The sequence below is a fragment of the Artibeus jamaicensis genome, unplaced genomic scaffold (genome assembly GCF_021234435.1).
Source record: "Artibeus jamaicensis isolate MK-2021 breed Jamaican fruit bat unplaced genomic scaffold, CSHL_Jam_final scaffold_666, whole genome shotgun sequence".
Lineage (NCBI taxonomy): Eukaryota > Metazoa > Chordata > Mammalia > Chiroptera > Phyllostomidae > Artibeus > Artibeus jamaicensis.
Window position 1 is genome coordinate 356070 of NW_026522053.1, and position 25439 is coordinate 381508.

Sequence of the window (25439 nt, forward strand, 5' to 3'; positions counted from 1 at the left end):
GTCAACAAAGCAAATGGATGACTGATAAGCCACCTAACAAGTTAAGAATGACACTTTAAGCAGCAACTCAGATTACCCTGAGTTATCAGTGACATAAAATTAAAAACCAGTTTAGTGCTGGGGTGCAGACTGAGGGGAGAATGTAGCCAATTTATCAATGTAGTAGAAATATCTCGGTGATGTCCGTGGGATTGTCTTGATTGACTTAGTCAAAACTGAAAGGGCCCCAAAGACCATCTAGGCCAGAGAACTGATCACTTCTACCTCCAAGGTTCTTACTGCTCCAAACTTTCCATGTGTTGCCTTCTCCATTTGCCTCATTAGTCATTGCTCAGCTTTAGGGATAACTCTGCCTGTGAAGGAGTAGGGAACTAGAAGAATGTCATCTAAGAATTTCTTGGCTTTCCAAGTCTTAGGGTTCCTCTCTAGATTCAGTAGGTAGTTGGCTGTATGGAGGACTAAGCAAAGTACAGAGTGTAAGCCTAGGATGGTGCACTACTGTGGTGAGTCAGAGAATTTGGCACATACATCTAGACACCAGGCCTAATGGTTTTTCAGTCCCTGTTGAAGTCACTGGAGCTCATCCTTGCTGGCTGCAGGGACTTTCACTAGCCTTGTCCAGTGGCCATTGTAATATAAGCAAACAGGGTGGGTAAGTGCAACCTTATTTTCCAGTGATAGTCAGGATTAATCACACTTGGCAATACTCTTAACATTCCTTTCCACTACCTTTTTGGCCTGTTCACCCAGTGGTAAAAGAAGCCCCATATGACTAGGTGACAGTTCAGTTTCCAATTCAGAGGGACCATTATACCATTATTATCTTCCTTGAAACTATCAGAGCTCCTACTTGCAAGAATTGAAAGGAAACTTTAGCAAGTAGGTCTTTAGGTTTTAGTTTAAGAAGCCTGTGGTGTGATGCCCATGGCTCCTCAGCTAAGCACATGCACCAAATGCTTGAACCTTAAAAGTCTTCATAATATGAATGTTTAGTGGTTGCATATCCACAATTTCTGTTTTGCATTTGATCATTTTCATGTCCATTGGCTGGGATTTCATAAATCCTTAGAGATGACAAACTCTCTCTGCAGCAGACTCTGGCACTCTCAGGTGTGCTCCTGCTGGGCTGGGCCGAGCCTTTTAGAGAGGCCAGACAGAGACTGCTGCAGAGACTGGTGAGCTTGGCATCGCCCAGGTGGCCCTTCAGCTGCCTTTTCTTGGGTATGTACCTCATAGTCAGCCTATTAAAATGAACAAGTTGGATGAAAATGGCAATTTAGATCAAAATCCTTAAAACTGCATTATCCTTTAACTCAAAATTTCCACTTTTAGCAGAAAAATCATCACACATTTACACAAAGACTGATATGGATATTCCTAAGCAGTATTGTTTACAGTGACAACAATCTAGAAATAATGTTTCGGCAATAGGGTAATAGTTAAATAAAACTGAACACCTTGCACTTAATAAAAAGTGTAATTTAAATCTATTAAATTGGGGAGAAGATCCCTATATGCTAAAAGAGAAAAACAGATTACAAAAAAAGTAACACCATATGATCCCATTAAAAATAATTTGTTTCCATGCAGAAAAATCTGGAAAGGTATATGTACATCAAAGTTATCTTTAGGTGCTGGGATAATGGGTGATTTAATTTTTCCTCAGCTCTATAAATTTTCTACCTGAATGTACATTAATCATCTGACCTGCTGAAGGAGGGAAAAGTAAAAGGAGACTAAGAGTCAGTATCCTCAGGTAGAATGAGCCCACTGGTGAAGTGCAGTGGGCTGAGTGGCTTCTTTGTTCTTACAGGTTGACCAAAGTGGTTCGCAGAAGTCTCATCAATCTTGGCCGAGCCATCAAAGGGCAGGTCCTGATGTCCTCAGAGTTAGAGGATGTCTTCAATAGCATGCTTATGGGTAAAGTGCCAACCATGTGGATGGTCAAGTCCTACCCATCGCTGAAGGCCCTGGGGGGCTATGTGGCTGACATGCTGGCCCGCCTGGCCTTCTTCCAGGTACTTGGGAATCAGAATTAACTGGGCTCTTGGCATGCTCATTCAGGTAGAGAGGTCATTCTGAAATGACAAAGTAGAGGCAGAGGAAGTAGATGAGGCAGCGATGCAGCACCCTGGATTGAGTTCCTACTGGAAAGATATTCCCAGAGTTGAGGGCAGGAGGGAGTTCAAAGTTCTTGGAAAGATAGTAGCCTATGGACGCAAGAGTAGAAACTATTATAAATGTCACAAACTAGTGGCTCATGGGCCAGATTTGGCTAAAAGAAATGTTTTGTTTGGCTGCCTGGTAATTTAAAAATTTTGAGCTAGCATGTAAACATTGGATTATTACACATAAATATCAAGATGCTTGCCCTGAAAAAAAAAAAAAGATTTGAACTTCCGCCAAGATGGAGGCGTAGGTGGAAGCACTTCGCCTTCTCACACAACCAACTTTAAAAACAACAAAGTTTTAGCAACAAACATGCAGCCAAACCACAGAAAATTGAACAACACGGAAGTCTGACAACAACAAACCCTTCAGCCAAACCAGTAAGAGGGGCAGAGCCAGCAGCAGAGCAGGGTGGGGCAGGAAAGATCCACCAGACTGACCGGGGCATGCGATCCAGGTGTGCCAGCAGCTGTGGGCGGATCCCAGGTGTGTAGAAGCAGGTGGACCCACTGAGGGTGCAAGGTGGTGGACCTACTGAGGGCGGAATGTGGTCATACTTTCGTGCACAGATAAACCGGTGAAGATGCTAGCAGTGGTGAGAAGGACCGCGCAGGCCCCAGTGGTGGAAAGCAGCAGAGAGAACCGCCATTGTCCCTCTCTGACCCCGCCCCCACACACAGCATCACAAACCAGAGACCTGGGCGGCCTCTCTCTGACCCGCCCCCACATACAGAGTCACAAACCAGTGACCTGGGTGGCCCCGCCCTGGTGAACAACTAAGGCTCCGCTCCTCATACATAACAGGCACGAACAGATCAAAACATGGCTCAAGAACAACTCAGAGCCCCAGAGCCAATAAATCTAAGCGACCAAGAAATAGATAAACTTTCAGATGCACAGTTCAAAACACTGGTGATCAGGATGCTCACAGAACTGGTTGATTATAGTCACAAATTAGAGGAACATATGGGAGCTAAACTAATTGAAATGAATGGAAATGCACAGGAAACCAATAGTAATGGAAAGGAAACTGGGACTCAAATCAAAGGAGTGGACCAGAAAGAGGAAAAAATGTCCCAACAGAAAAGAATGTAGAAACAAGAATTCAAAAAAATGAGGAGAGGCTTAGGAACCTTCAGGACATCTTTAAACGTTCCAACATCTGAATTATAGGGGGTACCAGAAAAGGAAGAGGAACAGTCACGAGTGGAAACCTTATTTGAACAAATAATAAAGGAGAATTTCCCTGTTCTGGCAGAGGAAATAGACTTCCAGGAAATCCAGGAAGCTCAGAGAGTCCCAAAGAAGGTGGACCCAAGAAGGAACACACCAAGGCACATCATCATTACATTAGCCAAGATTAAAATGAAGGAGAGAATCCTAGAAGCAGCAAGAGATAAGGGGACAGTCACCTACAAAGGAGTTCCCATCAGACTGTCAGCAGATTTCTCAAAAGAGACCTTACAGGCAAGAAAGGGGCTGGAAAGAGGTATTCCAAGTCATGAAAAGCAAGAACCTACACCCAAGATTGATCTATCCAGCAAAGCTTTCATTTACAATGGAAGGGCAGATAAAGTGCTTCTCAGATAAGATCAAATTCAAGAAGTTCATCATCACCAAGCCCTTATTATATGAACTGTTAAGGGGACTTACTTAAGAAAAAGAAGATAAAAAAAGATGAACAGTGAAAGGACAGCAAACTCACAGTTATTAACCACCACACCTAAAACAAAAGCAAACTAAGAGGACAGCTAAGTCAGAAGCAGAACCATAGAAATAAAGATCACACAGAGGGTTAGCAACTGGGGAGTGGGAGAAGGAGAAGGGGGGAGAAGGTACAGAAAATAAGTAGCATAGATGGTAGGTAGAAAATAGATGGGGGGGAGGGCAAGAACAGTAGGGGAAATATAGAATCTAAAGAACTTGAGACACATGGTCATAAGCTAAAGGGGAGATGGTGGGGGAGAGGGAGTGCAGGGTGGAGGGGAATGAAGGGGGAAATAGAACAACTATAATGGCATAATTAATAAAATATATTAAAAAAAGGATTTGAAACATTACCGTATTCTTGTATGGCAACTGTTGCTGCGGGAGTGGTTGTTACTCAGTCCTGGACACCAGCTTGCCCAGAGTTTTTCTTCAAGTAGAAACATAATTCTTTGTATCTTCATTTCAAAAGTGGGAAAACAGAGGCTAAACTGAGAGGCTCTGTTTCAAGAAAAAAGAGAAAAAACATTGCTTACTAGGACTTATTTACATTACCTGCCTTTGAACCATCTTTGATTTTGTTAATTGATTGTGAATTATTTCTGTGGCCCTCCAGAACTGGATTGACAGTGGACCCCCTGTGGTCTTTTGGATCTCTGGATTCTACTTCACACAGTCTTTTTTAACGGGTGTCTCTCAGAATTATGCCCGGAAATACACCATCCCAATTGACAACATTGGATTTGAATTTGAGGTAGGTGTGCTTTGGGTAAGGTCAGCCCAAGGGATCAAGCAGAAAAGCCAATGTTGCCCATTTCCTTAATAGTTTAAGCATTTGGATGTGTTAAGGCACAAATACTTCTGAGATGGTACAACTGAAATGTTTAGCATGACTTATGTTAGTTCCAAAAGTTATTCCTGACAGAGGATTCCCAAGGCTTTATCTCTGTATATAAAAAGATTCTTTCCAGAAGAAAAATCAGCCACCATGATACCAAGAAAAATATAAGAATTCTTCCATGCTATTTAACATGGTGCACCCAAACCATTTGGAATGATGTTAATGGTGTTCGGTGGTCCTTTGCTTGGAGTAAAGTTAAAGGAATAGCCAATTGTCAAGTATCACTCTGCACATACTACATAGAGTGAATAGAGCAAGATGAACTGTAATAGAGCACTGTAAAAATTAAAATTCTGTGGAAAGGTCTTTTGTGATCTAGACCAGAGGTCACAAACTGGTTGCCCTAGGTTTCAATTTAGTTTATGAATAAACTTAACTTGATGGACCTTTGAAGACAATGTTAAGCCAAAATTATTACTGTAAAAAATATCATAACTGGGGTAAACATTGGAAAAAACATAAAATCATATATTTTTTGTTGTTGAAATGATTGTATACTTAGAAATCCTAGAAGAATTTGTAAGGTAACTGGTTAAATTTACAAAAATCAATAGCTTCTTCCTATTATAGCAATAAGTACTTAGAAATGGGAGAAAAAAGATTAATAATAGATTAGAAAAGATAGATTAAAAGGTAAATAGATAAAAAGATAAAGAATAGATTAGAAAAAGATAATAAAAAAGATTAGAAAATTTGAATGATTTTAAATCATTCAAATGATTTGGTTTACCATAATCCCAACAGTCCCTATTCCTGTAAACCTACATTATTTTCTGCACTTACCTGAAGAAATTTGAGATTTTTACTAACTCTGAATCTAAATTGTGGGGGCTTGGAGCTGTATCCCACCAACTCACCAGAGCCAGCTGGAGCTAACTGTTAAATAGCTGACAGCCTGAAATTGACTGTGGTAGAAGTCTGTACAGTACAGAAATTGACAAAAACTAGAAAAAAGGCTTTATTTCTGCCTCCAGATAACTGTTTTACTAGTATGCATATGAATCTAACTCCTCACTTTATAGATCCAGGTTCAGAGACAGGAAGGATTGTGCAAGGTCACTAAACTAGTTGCTATGAGTTAATGTGGACTTCTGGTTCTGACTTCTAGTTCAGTGCATTCTCTGCCTGCCATAGAGGTGCCACCTAGAAATCTCACCTGGCCCATGTATGGTAGGCAGGAATATTATCGTAGAAGCCCCTATGACATAGAAGTGTCCTGGGAGGTATATCCTGGGAACGGCAGACATTGTAGCCAGTCTACACTTTTCCAGACTCTTAAAAGGTGGAAAATAGCAGATTACAAAACTCACAGCTTCCTCTTTCAGGTAACCACCCAAGAAGCCATCATGGAGAGTAACCCAGAAGATGGGGCCTACATAAAAGGACTCTTCTTAGAAGGAGCTCGTTGGGACAGGAAACGGATGCAGATTGAGGAATCTCTCCCTAAAATCCTCTATGACCCGTTGCCCATCATTTGGCTGAAACCAGGGAAAAGTGCAATGTTTCTCCATCAGAACATTTATGTGTGTCCAGTCTATAAAACAAGTGCCCGGAGAGGCATCCTCTCTACCACAGGCCACTCTACCAACTACGTCCTGTCCATTGAACTTCCTACAGACAGGCCCCAGAAGCACTGGATAAACCGAGGGGTAGCCTCTTTATGCCAGCTGGATAACTGATGGTATCTCTCTCAGCATAAAAAATAAAAGGCATTTCATTCTCGATTACTAAGTTTCCTTTCTTGAGAGTGACATGGTATGATGATGACAGTGATGATGATGAGGTATTAACAGCACACTTGCTGTGAGCAAGGTATTTCAGTGTAGCCCCATAAAGTAGTTGTTTTTTTTTTAATCCTTACCCAAGGACATTTTTTTCCCATTGCTTTTAGAGAGAAATGGAGACAAACACTGATGTGAGAAATATCAGTTGGATGCCTCCTGTATGCACCTGGACCAGGGATCATATGTACCCAAACCAGGGATAGAACCCACAACCTAGGTATGTGCCCTGACCAGGAATTCAACCTTTGAGCTACAGGATGACACTCCAACCGAGCCACATCAGCTAGGGGCTAGGTTGTTATTATCCTCATTTTATGGCTACAGAAACCATGATACAGGGAACACAGCTACTTGAACAGTGGAGCTTGGACTGAACACAGGCCATGGGAGTCTTCAACTAAGAACTTTCGCCATGTAGCTAAGCTCCCTGTGGCTACTTTTCTTGCATTGTTTTACTGTAACTGTCATGTTTTAATTGCTTCTTTCTTAGTCCATTCATTTGGGCTAACACTAGGGCCTGTCAGAAGTTGAAAGAGGCTGTGCCACTTTTGTTTTTTAAGGCTCTTGAGATTTAAAATTTATTACTCACAACATCTTACGTGGTAGGTAGGTATTACCATCTGCATTTTAGAGATGTAGAAATAGAGGCTTAGAAAAGTAACAAGTCCAAAGTCCCACAGCTGTCGGTGGTAGCACTGGAACCCAAATGTTTCTCTACTAGCCACTGGGGATAAAACCTACAACCTAGGTATGTGCCCTAACTGGGAATCAAACCCACCACCTTTTGGTAAGTGGGACAAGGTTCCAACCACTGAGCAACTCACTCACTCATGTAGCTCTTTGGCTCTAAGTATGTTATGTCATTTATTTTCAGGATATTCCATTGATGGGTTTGTAACTGAGGGAGATAAAGCTGTTTAAGTCTTAATGTGTATGACTGGCTGCTTCATTTCACTAGAAGAAATGTCCTGACTCAGAGTCCTTGATTTCTTCTGCACGTGGGAAGCTTCTGAGAAACATATTTTGAAACCTCATTTCTTCATGGGAACACAGTGCCAATCAAAATCTGATTTCAGGACTCTGAGTTAAGAAATCAGCAAACCAGCTAAGTGATACCAGAGAAAAAGTGCTAATAGGGAGTTTTGATCTGACCAGGGGCAATCAAGATACAAGAGGAGCCAGTCTCCTTCCCTTCAAAGTAGAGGTTAGCTTCCCTGCCCTGCCCCGCCCCCCTCTCCAGAAACCAAACTTTTTCTCATGGGGGAAAATATCAGAATGGATAGACAGCTGGAACTGCCTTATCATTCCAAGTGAGACTGTTAGTCATATGAGATGAAAGATGGTTGGGATCCCAAATCTCTGAATCTTCAGATGGTTTGGATAAGTCACATTGCAAGCTGCAAGGCACAGAGGGAGGTGCTAAGACAACTGAATTTAAAATTTTAACTACAGTTACCTAACTCCCTCTTCAGCAACAAAAGCTGAGGGAGGCAGGCACTGGCTGTTTCATTCACCAGGGGTCGAGGGACAGAATGTTTCTGTACAAAAGATTAAATTTTTGTAATTACAAATTTTCCTACACTTTGAAAAGAAAGACTGCCACAAGTATGAGGTTTAATGTGATTTATTAAAGTCTCTCCCTGGAAAAGAACAGTATGTTCTTCAGAAGTCCTAGTGAGTCAGAGGTTAGAGTCCTAGGACAGAGATGGCCAGAGGTCAGTTCAGTGAGAAGCTGTCAGCCCTGCCTACAAATAGCTCAGCAGATGAAATCAGAACCCTTGTCACCATGCTACTCTTTACTGTTTACAAATCTACTTTTGGGGTAGTTTTTAGTTCTTGTCAGTATTTGGAGGAAAGTACATGGAGAGAAGGGATGTGGAAAGATAGGCTCTGCCTTTAAAAAACTAAATGATGGAGTCCTAGCTGGTGTACCTCAGTGGGTTGAGCATGGGCCTGTGAACCAAAGGGTTGCTGGTTCAATTCCCAGTTAGGGTACATCCCCATGTTATGGGCCAGGTCCCCAGTGGGGGGCATGTGACAGGCAACCACACACCAATGTTTCTCTCCCTTTTTCCTTCCCTTCCCTCCTCTTTAAAACTAGGTAAAAATCTTTAAGAAATATAAATTATTAGACTTCTGGCCAAGATGGAGGTGTAGGTGAAAATACTGTACCTCCTCACACAACCAAATTTTAGGACAACGAAGATTTAGAAACAAAAACACAAGCAGAACAGACAGAAAATTGAACTGTACCAAGTTCAACAACAACAAACCAATAATTGAGACCGGTAAGAGGGGTGGAGTCGGCGGCCAGTGCAGAGGGGTCCTGGCAGGAAGAGGCAGTGGTTAGCAGACCCAGGTACGAGGAAGAAACGATCAAATCCAGTGAGACATGCAAGGCGGTTGGCTGACCAGACACACATTGGTGTGAAGATAAACCAGGCGAAAAAAGGGGCAGTGAGACAAACCGCGCAACCCAGAGCCCCAGCAACAGGAAATAAAGCCTAAAAGCACCAACTGAAAAAACTTGTGGGGGTGAAGGTGCCAGGAGAGACTCCCAGCCTCACAGGAGAGTTTGTTGGAGAGACCTACAAGGTCCTTGAATGTACACAAGCCCACTTACCATGGAACCAGCACCAGAAGAATCCAATTTGTTTGTGGGAAGCAGCAGAAAGGACCAAAATCCAAGAGAGAGAGCAGAGCAAGTGCCATTGTTCCCTCACTGACCCTGCCCCCACATATACCATGATAACCCAGTGATGTGGGTTGCCCCGCCCTGGTGAACTTGTATAAAACCCTACCTAAATGCATTCCCCTAAAGTTAATTGCATTTTCTGACAGTTAGTACCATCAGAGAGATGTAAATTAAAACACAATGAGATACCACTTCACACAGGTCAGAACGGCATCATAAACTAATCAAGAAACAAGTGTTGGCAAGGATGTGGAGAAAAGGGAACCCTAATGCACTGTTGGTGAGAATGCAGACTAGTGCAGCCATTGCAGAAAACAGTATGGAATTTCCTCAAAAGACTAAAGATGGAACTGCCTTTTGATCCAGTGATTCCACTCCTGGGATTAAACCCTAAGAATCCTGAAACACGAATCCATAACAACCTATGTACTCCAATGTTTATAGTAGCACAATTTACAACAGCCAAGTGCTAGAAACAGCCTAAGTGCACAGCAGCAGATGAGTAGATAAAAAACTATGGTACATTTACACAATGCTATACTACACGGCAGATAGAAAGAAGGAACTCCTACCCTTTGTAACAGCATGGATGGAACTGGAGAGCATTATGCTAAGTGAAGTAAGCCAGGCAGTGAAAGACAAATACCATATGATCTCACTTGTAAGTGGAACCTAATCAATAAAGCAAACAAGCAGGCAAAATATAACCAGAGACACTAAAATAAAATAGCAAACTGACAGTGACCAGAGGGGAGGGGAGAGAGGGATAATGGGGGAAAATAGGGGAAGGTCCACCAAGGATCATGTATAAAGAACATATGGACAAAGCCAAAGGGGATAGGCTCGAGGTTGGGAAGTGGGGATGGGTGTGGGGTAGGGGGATGTGGTGGGGTGAAAATGGAGACATCTGTTTTTGAACAATAAAAAAAGTAAGTAAATACTTCCAACCAAGATTGAGGCATAGGTAGAAACACTGTGCCTCCTCACACAACCAAAAGGACAACAACAATTTAAAAACAAAAACAACCAGAACTGACACAAAACTAAACTATATGGAAGTCTAACAACCAAGGAGTTAAAGAACACACATTCATCCAGACAAGGAGGAGAGCTGGAGACAGGCAGCTGGGCAGAGAGGACTAGAGGCAAAGCAGCAGCTGGAGGACCAGGGCAGGTAAGATGGTGGCTGGCGGACCCAGCGAGGTGGCAGATTGTGGAGTGGGGTGCACAAGGCTGCAGCTGGCTGGCAAGGCATCAGCTGGTGGACCCAGTGAAGCAACGAACTGTGGACCAGGTGGTCCCACATTCGTGCGCAGATAAACTGGGAGAAACAACTGGGGAGCAGGATAGACTGTACAACCCAGGGCTCCACTGTGGGGAAATAAAACCTCAAACCACTGATTGAAAACACCTGTGGAAGTCGAGGCAGCGGGAGAAACTCAGACTCACAGGAGAGTTCATTGGAAAGACCCACAGGGTCCTAGAATGTGAAAAGGAATGGGACAACTCCACTCACCAGGAATCAGCACAAGGGCCCAATTTGCTTGTAAGAGTGAGGGAAGTGACTGAAATCCAGTGCAGAGTGGAGCAAGTGCCATTGTTCCTTCTCGGACCCCTCCCCCACATACAGTGTCACAAGGCAGCCCTGCCCTGGCAAACACCTAATGCTCTGCCCCTCACTACAGAACAGGTATGTCAAGATAAAAAAAAAATACAACTAAGAGATAAAGAGATAGGCAACCTATCAGATGCACAGTTCAAAACACTAGTAATCAGGATGCTCACAGAACTGGTTGAATGTGGCTGCAAATTAGATGAAAAAAGGCTATGCTAAGTGAAATAAAGGAAAATGTATAGGGAAACAATAATGATGGGAAGGAAACTGGGACTCGAATCAACAGTGTGGACTAGAAGGAAGAATGAAACTTTCAACCAGAACAAAAGAAACAAGAATTCAAAAAAATGAGGAGAGTCTTTGGAACCTTCAGGACATCTTTATACTTTCCAATGTATGACTTACAGGGGTACCAGAAGGAGAAGAGAAAGAGCAAGAAATTGAAAAGTTACTTGAACAAATAGTAAAGGAGAACTTCCCCAATCTGGCAAAGGAAACAGACTTCCAGAAAGTCCAGGAAGCTCGCAGGGTCCCAAAGAAGTTAGACCCAAGGAGGAACACACCAAGGCACATCATAATTACATTACCCAAGGTTAAAATAAAGGAGAGAATCCTAGAAACAGCAAGAGGTAAGAAGACAGTTACCTACAAAGGAATTCCCATCAGACAGACAGACTGTCAGCTAAGTTCTCAAAGGAGATGTTACAGGCAAGAAGGAGCTGGAAAGAAGTATTCAAAGTCATGAGAGTCAAAGACCTACATCCAAGATTGCTCTATCCAGCAAAGCTTTCATTTAGAATGGAAGGGCAGATAAAGTGCTCCTCCGATATGGCCAAGTCCAAGGAGTTCATCATCACCAAACCTTTATTATATGAAATGTTAAAGGGACTTATCTAAGAAAAAGAAGATTAAAAAATATGAACAGTGAAATAACAGCAAACTCACAATCATCAACATCCACAACTAAAACAAAAACAAAAGCAAACAACTAGAACAGGAACAGAACCACAGAAATGGAAATCACATGGAGGGTTATCAACAGGAGAGTGGGAGGAGGATGGAGGGGGAAAAGATATGGAGAATAAGTAACATAGATGGTAGGTAGAAAATAGGAAGGGGTAGGATAAGAGTAGTACAGGAAATGTAGAAGCTGAAGAACTTATATGTACGACCCATGGACATGAACTAAAGGGGGGAATGTGGGTGGGAGGGGATGTGCAGGGTAGAGGGAATTGAAGGGGGTAAAATGGGACAACTGTAATAGTATAATTGATAAAATATATTTTTAAAAAGTAAATTAATAAGTTAATTGCATTTTTCCTGGTATATTTATTTTTATTATAAAATGTTTCAGATATACAAAATGACAGAGAAACACAATTAACAGCCATATATTCACAATTATCCTTTAAAGTTTAAAAACTATACACATAAAAAGTTATTATGTCTTTTCACGATTTGAGTTTTTTGACCATATTTTTAAGATTTATCCATGTTGTTCCATGTAGTTCTAGTGCATGTATTCTCACTATTGCAATTCAGTGCACTGTATGAAATTATCCTGTGTGTACTCTCCTGCTGATGGACATTTGTGAGGATGTGGTTGTAGGGTCATTCTGTGTTCATTGGTCTGGAGCTGAAACACAACTGAAATCAAGGTATTATCATTAGCTTGATCGAAATTCTGTTTCTGTGGTCAATAGGGCCGAGGCTTCATTGTTAAGACAGTTTGACACTACCCAGACTCTGATGTCCTAAGGGCTTAATGAATAAAGAAAGAAGTGGATGCACAGAAAAGAGAGAAGTCACATTAAAGAAATGGAGTTTCTGCACAGTTACAAATTCCAAAGATTTCCAGAGAGAAGGGTCTAAAGCAGTTTTCCTGTGGTATACTATTTACAAGTCTGGCCTTCTACTTCCTCCTAATTCTTGTGCAAAAATTCAAGAAAAAAAATACTTCTTGTTTGTTCCTTAACAGAATCTTTCAGTTATTTGAGGAAATCATGTTCTTACCTGAGGGGTACATACCCATCTGTTTTCCCTTTCTAGAAGGGTCTCCCCAGACCCCCTCCCAAGTAGCTAACCAACCCTAGTCATCCTTGCATTCTCAAGTGAAAACATGAGTGTCTCAGATGATCCTCCCCCTGCCCCTAGCTTCCTCACTATATGCACCAGATCAGTTCTCTCTGCTGAACTGTCCCTTGGCCGCTTGTATTTCTTCTTTGTAGCACTGATCACTCAAAGGGTTTGTTAATATCTGTCTTCCCTGATAGACTCTAACCTTTACCAGGCAGTAACATCCATTTTATTTACTGCTGAATTCTCAGCATCTAGCAAGGTGCATAATCGGTAGTCAAGAAATGCCTGCTGAATAAATGAAAATATCTCATGCTACAGAAACTTGAGATTCTGGAAACAAAATCAGCTGTATATAACCCTGACTGGGTGGTTCATCTGCTTGGAACATTATCTGTACACAAAAGGATTGAGGTTTTATATCCAGTTGGGGCGCACATGGGAGGCCACTGATAGATGTTTCTGTCTCACTCTAAAATCAATGAAATGAAAACAAAACAAAACAAAACCATATCCTCAGATGAGGATTAAAAAAAGTCAGTCGCATATAAAAATATTTTAGAAAGCTCCTTTCCTTTTGGTTTACATTTATTTGTTTCAGTTACTAGGAAGTAACTGGTTTGGAAAAAAAATGCCTTTTCCCTAGGAGTCTTCCTTCGTATGGATTTAAACCAATATTTATTAGAGCCATTTATCCTATGGCTTGAAACCAACACTTATTCCTCAAATTATCAATGACCTCTCACTGATGCAGAACTGGAAGAATCCTTTTCATTCCCCACTAGTTTCAGGGATTGATCTGATGCAATGGGGTCTCCTAGAATTTTCCCACTGGTGACACCCGAGATACGAAATTGTTTAGAGGACCCCAATTGACCTTCAGTCTCAAATGCCTGTGAAGTCTGTTCTTATAGAACTTTTACAGCAAAAATTTTTATACCTTTCACCCTCAGATTGACATTTCTTTAAACTCTGTCCTTTCACATCCTTAACCCCAAAATCCCAGAATGAGGAAAGATGAGACATAAAGTGTGAATAGAAGAAATAGTGATGGGAAAGGGGCTTTTTTTTTAAGACTCGTACCCCATGTATTAACAATACTAAGCTAAAATTCCTTACCAAGCACCTGTTCTGCACAGCCTGTGCCAGTAAGAACAGGATGACAAGGCTTGCTGCTAGTGCACTTGGCCTCTGGTCACAGCTGGAAAAAGTTTCCCCTATAGCAGGTGTCCCAAAGGTTGGCTGATGAGGTGATTTTTGATATAAAATACAAATATTTATCTTACTGTGATTCTCTTAATGTTTTTTAATAGCCCAACAAAACCATGATTTAAGGTATCTTTGATTTTGTAGTGATACTACTTCCTTTAAATAAATGTATCACAACGTATTTTAAGCTAGTTTAATGTATAGATAAATAATAATAAAAACTGTGATAGTGGAGTCTGAAAAAGAAATTTGGGAGCTGCTGCTCTAAAGCATCTGCTATGTTTTATCTAGGTGTTTGTCTTGGCTGAGCCATCCACTTAGAATGCCTATTGTTGGCTAGCCACCCCACCCACCTAATACAAACCTATTCATGGTTCTCCTGGTTCTTTTGGAGCACCCTTTCACAGCCAGCTACTTACCGCTCTTTTGCAATTTCAATGGGTCCTTTTTTCCTTCTGAATTTCTGGAGAGCAGGGACTGTTTTGCTCACTAGAACAGCTGTATACTACTACTACTACTACTACTACTACTACTTACTACTGCTACTGCTACTGCTACTATTACTACTAATAATAATAACTACATTTGCTGTGCACTTACTCTGTGCCAGAGGCTTTGCTAGGTGCTTTACATGTGTTAACTCCCATAACATCACAAAAATTCTGTGAGGCAGATATTATACCACCAATCTGCTTTTTACAAAGAAGGAATATGACATGCAGAGAGGTTAAGTAATCAGTCCAAGGTCACACCACTAAAAAGCAGTGGGATCAAAATTCAAAACCAGAAAGTCCGAAGTTAGAGCCCAAAGTTTTGATAACTCAACCTCAGTAGCTGTGCGGAATGTGTGTTGAGCAGGGGTGTCTAATCCATGGCCCATGGGGGCTGCATGCAGACCAGGATGGCTAAGAATCCTGTCTAAAACAAAATTGTACATTTATTTAAAACCTTCTTTTTTTTTTGCTCATCAGTTTTCATTAGTGTTTGTGTATTTAATACGTGGCCCAAGACAACTCCTCTTCTAGTGTAGCCCAAAGACACTAAAAGGTTGGACACCTGAGAGTTCAGCCAACTGTGACAAAGTCAAACAATTCTATTCCATCCCACAAAGAAGAAAGGGCCATTTTTTTGTACCTTGTTGCTAAGGAAGACAATTATCTTTTTATAAGATTCCCTATATAGTATCTGCCCCCCCCCCCCCCCCCCCCCCCGTAGCTACCTGTCATCCTTCATTTACATTTCACATCAGTACCTTCAAAGGAGGTGGACATTTGGCTGGACTGTTCTGCTTTTCCATCCCCTGCAACAACCAAAGGGAGCTGACATCACAGAAGAGATAGATACCAGGGCTCATTACAGTGCTACCAGCCTGTGGGCCCCACACTACCTGTGGAGGAAAAAGGGATTCTACAGAAAATAAGCTCACAGGTAATCTGACCCTAAATTCCTAACTGGGTAGGTTATGGCTTTTAGTCATACCCCAGGTATATTAACTTCTTTAGTAGAAGGCTTATCTTTGCCTTAAGCAAACCCCATCCATTGTTTCAGTGCATCTAGATTAACACACCTTTAAAATGCCTCTTTTCAAACCCCTCAAGGGAAACCACCACCCTCAAGAGAGCACACATTTTAACTATGGTATAATCTGATCCCCACCTTGCTTTCTTCTACCTACACTTGATGTGATCTTTCCTCCTTAATTCCAAACACATAAAAGGAACTGCAAACTGTTATTCTCCAGGTATCTTGGTTCCCAACAAGTATTGTCACTTCCGCTCAAATAAACAGAAAAATTCTCTAAATTTTGGACTTCTCTTATGCTGGCACTTGCCTCCCAGGCACCCATCCATACATTCTACTTTTGTTCAGTGTCCACCATGTGCCAGGCTCATGAGTTTCTAAGGATAGTGATAAACAAGCAGCCATGATCTGTGCCCTCCGATGCTTATATTCTAGTGGCAGATCGATGATACACAAGAAAAAATGTCTGGTAGTGGAATGTGCTCTCCAAGAATGAAACAGGAATAGATGAGTGAGCAGAGGTGAGGGTTATTTTATTTGGGCAGTGACATTTGAGCAACCTCTGAATGCTATCAAGGAGCCTATTAATGGGAAGAGTTAAGAGGAAGGTGGATTATGAAGAGGAAAGGACAAGAACAAAGGCTGAAGTGGGAACCAACCTCAATGTTGATGTAGTGAGAGCTTATGGGGGAGGTTAGGCCACAGGTAGCCAGAACTGCACACAGGTTGGGAGGCCCCTGGGAAGTTTAGTTTATAACCTAAGTGCAAAAAAGGAAGACACACTGATTTTGAGCAAGTTGGAGCATCATGGTCTGATTTACATATTTTAAAATGTGCTGAATTTCAAATTATATCTAAGTACTTCCGATTCTACCAATCTTAGAGATGATGAAGAGTCTGCTGTCAATGTAAGAAATTTTTAAATTTGAACCAAACTGATGACAATCACTAGGAAGCAAAATCTCAATGGATTGAAAAATTGCTCCAGAGAATGGCAGTTTTGCACCTTATTTTATACATCAGAACCAAAGGAGAAGATGTAAGGGGTTTACATGAAATCCACTAGTGGTAGATTAGGGAGGCAGGAGAAAGCATGGTAGAATTTCTGAGATTGGATAAAAACTAAAACAGAAACATACCTCCTTTACATTGATGAGTACAGCATTGTTAACAATATTTACAGGACACAGAGATGGTATTCAGGGAACAAGATAATGAGGGGGTTCTGTGGTCTCTGCTCTGGTGGGAGATTATGTCTGGAGGGGTGTGAAAGATTACTTTTACATTACAAAGGCAGGTGACAGGCTTGGTTAAGGTGGAGACTGACCTTTGTCAGAGAAGACACAGGCCTAGGACATGACGATCTGCCATGATTTACTTTTAGTTAGATGTTTTACTTTCAGACCATTATATGTGGTTACTTCATGTCTCTTCAGTTTGTAAGGCCGCCACACAGGCCTCCCCTTGAGCATATCAGGTTTCTTATATGGCACCCTTTTTTGTCCACATTACCTAACACCACTCAACTGACAGGAGAACTGGAATCAGTAGCCAAAAAAGCTGGATAATTGTTTCCCTGACCATAAATAAATTTTTTCCTATTTTTTATTTGGAATCATTAGTGGGAACTTGCAATAAGCAGGGATGAATCTCCTAAAACTAAAAAGATAGAGATCTACCTGGATGGCTCAGCAGGCTGGAGTGTGTTCTACCGGGCACCAAAAGGTTGTATGGGTTTGATTCCCAGTCAGGGAGTATACCTGCAAGTTCAACACCCAGTAAGGGCGTGTACCAGAGGCAACCAATGAATGTTTCCCTCCCTTTGTTACCGAACAAGAGGAGGAGGTCTGAGGGAGGGGCAATACAATATTTGGCCCATCCAGGGATGCCCAAAACTGCTATACAACAGGGGCCCCTCCCGAAAAACAAAATACTAAAATCTACTGGGCCCTTCTGTCCGCCGCCAATTGGGAAGACATCTCTTAAAGCCAGAGATTTGTGAAAAGGAAACAAAATGTTTATTTAATGCTATTCAGACCTAATGCCTCCACTAAAATATCAAAGTCCTTTATGTATACACCTACACCCACACAGCGCTCCCTTCTCCCACTGACCCAACTCCGGGTACCGTAAATCAGGAAAAGAGCACACGTCTGTGTGGCAGTCCGCTGGCACCGTCAGCTGTGTCACTGTGCAGGATCTCGAGTTAATCCAAAGTACTGTGGTACCCTCTCATGGTCCACTGGCAAGAGTCCTTTGTACCCAGTTCCAGTCAAAGTCTCTCTTGCTTTTTCAGGCCCTGCAGCCAAAGGGGGCACCCCAAAGCCACGTGGGCCTCTTCTACCAAAGCTGCAGGAGTCTGCACTCCACCAAAAGCATGTGGCTGTCTTCTTCACCTGGCTGCAGGGATCTCCATTCTGGCAAAGCTGCGTGGTTTTTCCCTTTCACCTGGGAAAGAGGGCGTCCGCACCCTGCCAAAACCACGTGGCTCTCTCTTTCACCTCACCAAGAGGGGGTCCTCACTGTGCTAAAACCGCGTGGCTCTCTCCCAGGCCTTCTCACTCAGGAGCGCAGCCCCTCGTTACATCCTGAGTCCTCAAGCCCTTCTCTCTCAGGAGTGCAGACCTTAGTTACATCTTCCTGAGTCCAAGCCCTTCTTACTCAGGAGAGCAACCCCTAGTTCCCATCTTGAGTCCCTGCTCACTACCTTCTCCCTTCTGCCTCCAAACTTGGCCACAGCTATTTAACATATCTATGAAACCAGTTAAAGGTTATAGATATGTTAAATAACCATTCCTCCCGAGGTTAGCTCCAAAACTGTTGCTATGCAAAATAGCTCTCAATGGCCCTGGCTCCATTCTTTCTTTCCCCTGTGTGTGTGTGTGTGTGGGGGGGGGGGGGGCGGTGAGGACATCTTATATGTCTCTCCAATATTCCTATACACTTTGAATTCTGGACACCATTCCAAATCTTTTTTGGGGGGCCCCCCCTGGCTGCACCCTGTATCACCTTCCTCTCTAAAGTCAAGAAACATATCCTGTGGTGAGGATTAAATAAATAATTAGAAAACAAAGCACCAAACACTCACTGTAGTGTTGGCAGTACAGTGAAAGGGTCTGGAGAGAATTGTGAGAACCCCCTTTCTCTAGCACATGTAGGTATTGGGCATGTCTAGATCTAGTTTTATTGGTGGCCTAAGGGAGATTTGTTAGTACTAGGGGCTTTCTTTATCCACTTCACCCTTTCCCTCCCTTAGAAAGACCACTGCTGCGTGAATACTGGGGACTTTCAGAGCAGAAATGAAAATTCCCTTTCTCACAATGAAATTTATAGAAGCATGACTCTGTTGTCAGGAATGTCAAAATTCCAAATATTGAACTCTCACAAGGCTTTGCCTTCTACTGAAGAAAAGTGGTTATAGCACAAACAAGGGACAGAAAAGGAAAGCTCCAGAATCCCTCACTTTCAAGCCCCAGGTAGAAGAGCTCTCTTCTTTCAAGATCTGTCCCTGGTAAACTTTTTTCTCATGATGACTAATGAATGGAATGTCAAAATTCTCTCCCAAGTAAATTATGGTTTGGAGGAGAGGGCAGAAGGTAGAGATTGTGAAATTTGCCCAGATGAAATCAGTCTTATGTGTTCATTGTGTAGTAGTGGCTGGGCCCAGGTCCTGCAACCCTATCTCCTTTGATGAATGTCCCAACTCACACTTCTCTGCCTTGTTGCTGATTCTTATCCTTTGGCTCCCATTACTTTTAGTGGTGCCTTCTTCACCCTTCACACTGGGTAAACATCCCAGCTATGCATACTGCTAGCACCTCTAGTACACTCCCATCATAATGTTCATCCTGCTCTATTGTAATTTTCTGTTTGATTTACCTTTCTTCCTCTACTGTGTGTGCTTTGGAGGGAGAAGGAAGAGAACTGGGATTATGTTTCATTCACTACACTCATAGGCCAGGCACATAGTTGGAGCTTGCCCCATGGGGTGAGGCAAAAGTAGTTTTACAGTTGTTGGTATGGAAACTAGTACCATAATTAATAAATAATGATATAAAAATAAACTATTTCATGTATTCACAATTGTAAACTTACTTTTGCCCCACCGTGTATATCTGTAAAAAGAATAAATTACACAGAGAATCATAGTCACTAATGTCCATTCTCATCTTGAGATGTATGTGGTGATATATGAACCAGGTTTTCCAACTGAAGACCTTAGAGCATTTAGAAAGACTAATAAACCTTCACAATGATGTTTTTGAGAGTAGTGCTGTGCATGTCAGGAAAAAGAACAGAAGATTCAGTGTTATTTGGGGAGGAGGCTGAATCAGTTCCATCCAGGTCAGTATAAGACATTCAACACACAGCTATAAAGGAAACTTGTCTTCAGTTCGCCGAAGGCCAGTTAGGGTTCATCCACTGGACTAAAACGATTTACTATGTTTCTACTAAGCTTAGAATCAAGTATATAGGAAAATGGGTTGTAATACTTTGTTTTTGAAAAACTCCTTTTGCAGAATAAGGTTCATTGCACCCAAATGGTTGGAGATCAAAACTAACTCAGAAAATTTTCATTTTAAGTTTGCCTTTGGAGACTCTCTAGGGAACTGAAATGCTCTTATAATGCCAAAACAGATTTCTGGGCCCTGATAACAGAGTAGAGAATGACTGTCTTTGTTTTGGACAGTTTTTCCACAAATGTAAGGAAGAGCAGACATAATGCAAAAATGAACTAATGGCTCTGCAGTGGTCAAACCTGGGCTTGGATCTTGTCTTTATCATACTGGACAAGTCTTCCTAAGCCTTATTTTCTTAAAATGTACAATGGGGCAACATCAGAACCTTCTTCAAAGAGTTCTTGTAAAAGGATCATCCATGAGATAATCTGTGCAAATCACTAAGCAAAGGGGAGTTAACAAAAACAAATGTTACCTGAGTAGCAGGAAGTGAAGGTTACTTTCATGTATGCTAAGCTTTGTCTGCAGAGGTGGGGAAAATAAATGGATAGCCAAAAAGGGAAGTGTCTGATGTGGCTCAGGGATTGAGCACTGGCCTGTGAAGAGTAAAGGTCCCCATAGGGTTTTCTATGTACACTATCATGTATGCAAACAATGACAGTCCCACTTCCTCCTTTCCAATTTGTATGCCTTTTATTTTTTCCTTATCCCATCACCATGGCTAGAACTTCCAATACTATATGGAATAGAAGTGGTCAAAACAGACAACCTTGTCTTGTGCCTAATCTTAATGGGAAAACTTTTAGTTTTTGCCTGTTGAGTATGATGTTGGCTGTAGGTTTCTCGTATATTGCCTTAATTATATATAGACTCCACCAAAAAAACCAATGGACCTAATAAGTGAATTTGGCAAAGCAGCAGGATACAAAGTCAATATTCAGAAATTAAAGGCATTTTTGTATACCACCAACAAAATATCAGTAACAGAAACCAGGAAAATAATTCCACTTGATATAACAACAAGAAAAATAAAGCACCTAGGAATAAACTTAAACAAGGAGGTAAAAGACCTGTACTCAGAAAACTACACAACACTGAAGAAGGAAATTAAGGAACACAAATAAATGGAAGCGTATACTGTGTTCATGGACTGGGAGAATTAACATCATCAAAATGTCCATACTACCCAAAGCAATTTATAGATTCAACACAATCTCTATTAAAATACCAATGACATATTTCAAAAATATAGAATATTTCAAAAATTAATATATAACCATAAATGACCACAAATAGCTGCAGCAATCTTGAGCAAGAAGAACAAAGTAGGAAAGATCACAATACCTGATATTAAACTGTGTTACAGGGCCACTATAATCAAAACAATATGGTGCTGGCTCAGGAACTGAAACACAGACCAATGGAACAGAATAGAGAGTCCAGAAATAAACCCAAGTCTCTATGGTCAATATTTGACAAAGAGGGCAGGAGCACAAAATGAAGGAAAGATATCCTTTTCAATAAAGAGTTTTGGGAGTGCTGGACAGCTACGTACAAAAAAATGAAACTCAACCACCAACACTTATCATACACAAAAATAAACTCAAGATGGATATAAGACTTAAATATAAGTCTCAGCACCATAAAAGTCCTAGAAGAAAACATAGGAAAATTTCAGATATCCCACACAACAATATTTTCACCAATATTCGTAGGGCCAGGGATATAAAGGAAAGAATAAACAAATGGGACTACATCAAATTAAAAAAGCTTCTACACAGCAAAAGAAAACATCAGCAAAATGAAAAACAAACCAAACATATGGGAAAATATTTTTGCCAATGATACTTTGGACAAGGGTCTGATCTCCAAAACAGATAAAGAACTCATAGGACTCCACTCCAGAAAAACAAATAATCCAATTTAAAAAAATGGGCAAAAGACTTGAAACAGACACTTATCCAAGGAGGACATACAGAGAGCCCATAGGCATATGAAAGGATGTTCAACATCACTAGCCATCAAAAAGATGCAAATTAAAACCACAATAAGATACCACTTCACACTGGTGAGAATGGCCATCATAAACAAATCAACAAAACAAACAAGTGCTGGAGAGGTAGTGGAGAAAAGGGAACCCTGATGCACTATTGGTGGGAATGCAGACTGGTATAGCCTCTGTGGAACAGTACGGTATTCCCTCAAAAAACTAAAGATGGAACTGCCTTTAGATCCAGTGATCCTGTCACAGGTGGGCACTGGTAACCAGGTTCTTGGTGATCAGGACAAAGATTTGAACCGAACACCCAGAGTTTATAGCAGAGAACATGGGAGCAGGCCAACTCCAAGCAGAGATTGACCTCATGGGCTGGAAGGATTCTATTCTTATAGGGTAGATCCTTCCTGGATAGTTTTGGCAGGCTTTTACTGTGACAACTAGTTGTAAAGCTACTGCACATGTGGTCTCCCATGGTCTTCCCGGATTGGCCACCAGGGAAGGGGGGTCCCACAATGTTACCTAGTTGACACTAGGTTCGCCTTTCCCTTGGCCAGAGAATTATAGCTCTCCATGTTAGAGACTGGTAAAAAGGAAAGGATTTATTCAAGTTATTCAGACTTAAGAGTAATGGCTTAATGTCTGCATCAAAATCCCAAACTCCCTTAAAACACACACAAACACACACAGTCCTTCTTTCCCCCTTTGCCCAGTCCAAGGTACCATATCTCAAGAAAACAAATAGAAAGCCGTATGGTGGTTCTCTGCTAAAGCTGCATGATTCTTCTCACAGCTGCGGGAGGGGGGGGTCCCCCCACTCTGGCCAAAGCAGCATGGTTCTCTCTCCTAAAGCTACATGGTGATTTTCTGTCACATGGATGCGAGAGTCCCCATTCTGGCCAAAAGTGAGTGGTTCTCTCTCCAATGGCTGCCACATTTGCATTTAAATCCCCATGCCAATCTTCCACTGCAGTCCCATTTCCAACTCCTCCCACAATCGGCTACACCCGCCAGGACTTCATCCTCCCAGCTTTATTGGGCTGCCATAGTGAGTCTGGGCAAGTGTGGCCCCATGGCGTGGAGCCAATCATCTCCAAGCTCTCACATAGGTGCTGTAACGCGGGCTGGGGAGTTGCCTCCCAGTTACAACTTGAGTGAAAGTCACTCTCTTCTCTCTGGCTCAAAGCATGGCCACAGCTATTTAACATATCTATGAAACCAGTTAGAGGTTACAGATATGTTAAATGACCATTCTAGAGGTTATCTGTGAAACTGTTGCTATGCAAAACACCTCAATGGCCCTGCTCCATGTATTCCATGCCCCCAGCTCAGACATGTGGGGGTGAGGACATCCCATATTTTTTAATATTTCCTGGACACCCTGAGTTCTGGACCCCATTACAAATCTTTCTTTTGGGGGCCCCCTGGCTGCACCCTCCTACAATCCCACTGCGGGAGTATAACCTAAGGATCCTAAAACACCAATCCAAAAGAACCTTTGCACCCCAATGTTCATAGCAGCACAATTTACAATAACCAGGAGCTGGAAGCAACCTAAGTGCCAATCAATAAATGAGTAGATGAAAAAATTGTGAAAATGTGGTACACAATTGAATACTACACAGCAGAATGAAGGAACTGTTAATCTTCACAGGAGCATGAACAGAAATGGAGAGTTTTATGCTAAATGAAATAACCAGGCAGTGAAAGACAAGTACCATATGATCTCACCTGTAAGTGGAACCTTATCAACAAAACAAACAAACAAACAAAGCAAAACAGAACCAGAGACACTGAAATAAAAAAATTAAATGACAGGGACCAGAGGGGAGGGGGAAAAGGGGATGTCAGGAGAAGGAAGGTGAACATGTGCAAAGGACCCAGGGACAAGGACAGTGGTGAGCAGCCCATGTGATGAGGGTATTGTTTTTGGGAGTGGGGGGTGGGATGGGGCAGGGGAGAGCAATGCAGTGGGGGGGGGGCAGACAACTGAAACTGAACAACAATTTAAAAGAAAAAGGGTCTCTGGTTCCATCTGAGGTCAGGGCACATGCCTAGATTGCAGGCCAGGTGCCCATTTGGGGGGCATGAGAGGCAGCCAAGTGTACAACAATGTTTTCTTTCTCTTTCTCTCTCCCTTCTTCTCTCTCAAAAAATAATTAAATACCATCTTTTAAAAAGGGGGGAACTGTATTGCCACAGTTTTGCAAATCTCAGGATGCTGTGGCATACTCAATCATACCACAGCTATTTTCTGGACAGTATATTTTTCCACAGAAAGTGACAATATGGTGTGTCAGATGGGGGCAGGGGGCAGCTCGTGTTTTTATTATACCTACAGGAAATGGAATTAATTAGGTTAAGCCCTATAATATGGGAAATCTTCAGAACATAGGGAAAAGTAAAAAAATACTTACTTTTGAAAGACTTTTAAACTCCTTCAAACAAGATCTTATGGGTTAAGTATACTCACTCTAAATTGTTTTTTAAAGATTTTATTTATTTATTTTTAGAAAGGGGAAGGGAGGGAGAAAGACAGGGACAGAAACATCAATGTGTGGTTGCCTCTCACATGCCCTCCACTGGAGACCTGGCCTGCAACCCACACACATGCCCTGACTAGGAATTGAACTTACAACCTTTTGATTCACAGCCAGGCATTAAATCCATTGAGCCACACCAGCCAGGAAGTACACTCATTTAAAATATTCCGGGACATGGGAACATGCAAGACTGCACTGGTAAGGGGATCCAATCAGGTTATTCTAACCATGAAATTTAAAGGTGTTCTTCCCATCAGGGTAACAATTCTAAATGAAAAACCAACTTTCTAACCCCAAGTCAAAAGAAACGGAAGTATGTGCTTCCTTATCTGTGTATTTTGAGACAAAGACAAGGTAAGGGGTCAATCAGAGGGGTTGGGAACCAGTAACCACAAGTAGGAAGTGGTGTTACAGGTATGTTGTGGACCACTCTGCCTGGTTTTAGAAATTGTAACTCTACCCCCTGTGGCTAAAGATGAGCAAGTGAGGACCTCTGGAATTCAAGCTGCAAGAGACAAAGCTTGTCTCTGGTAGCAAATGCTGTGTCAGTTTCCTCCCTGCCTCCAAAGCATGGTCAGAAGTCCTTAATGGGTAAGACCCCTCAGAGGAGGGGCAACCTAGACCAGACACAATCACTTGAGAGGCCATCATGGAAGGACTTGGGGGGGCTGCAACAAAGAGCAATGGACTCTTGTCCCTGGCTTTGAAATAGCCGGAGTCCCCATGTCCTCTGGGAGAAGCACTTCCTGGCTCTAATCCCCTT

At 41.9% G+C, this 25439-nt stretch overlaps 1 protein-coding gene and 1 long non-coding RNA gene across 10 annotated transcripts in view; one reads left to right on the plus strand and one right to left on the minus strand.

Moving 5' to 3' along the window:
• DNAH3 (dynein axonemal heavy chain 3) overlaps positions 1-6554 on the plus strand; it is a 279857-nt gene extending 273303 nt beyond the window's left edge. Inside the window, exons 62-64 of the mRNA XM_053659488.1 lie at positions 1814-2018; positions 4493-4630; positions 6103-6554. Coding sequence (XP_053515463.1) covers positions 1814-2018; positions 4493-4630; positions 6103-6456 — 697 coding nt within the window. The 3' untranslated portion in view covers positions 6457-6554. The remainder of the gene's footprint in view (positions 1-1813; positions 2019-4492; positions 4631-6102) is intronic.
• The window catches only part of LOC119054153 (uncharacterized), a 29920-nt gene continuing 6470 nt past the window's right edge, over positions 1990-25439 (minus strand). For all 9 annotated transcript variants that reach the window (XR_008390517.1, XR_008390521.1, XR_005083459.2 and 6 more), the window contains 2 exons: positions 4231-4377; positions 1990-2078 (listed from right to left, as the gene is read on the minus strand). This is a non-coding gene — a long non-coding RNA (uncharacterized LOC119054153). The remainder of the gene's footprint in view (positions 2079-4230; positions 4378-25439) is intronic.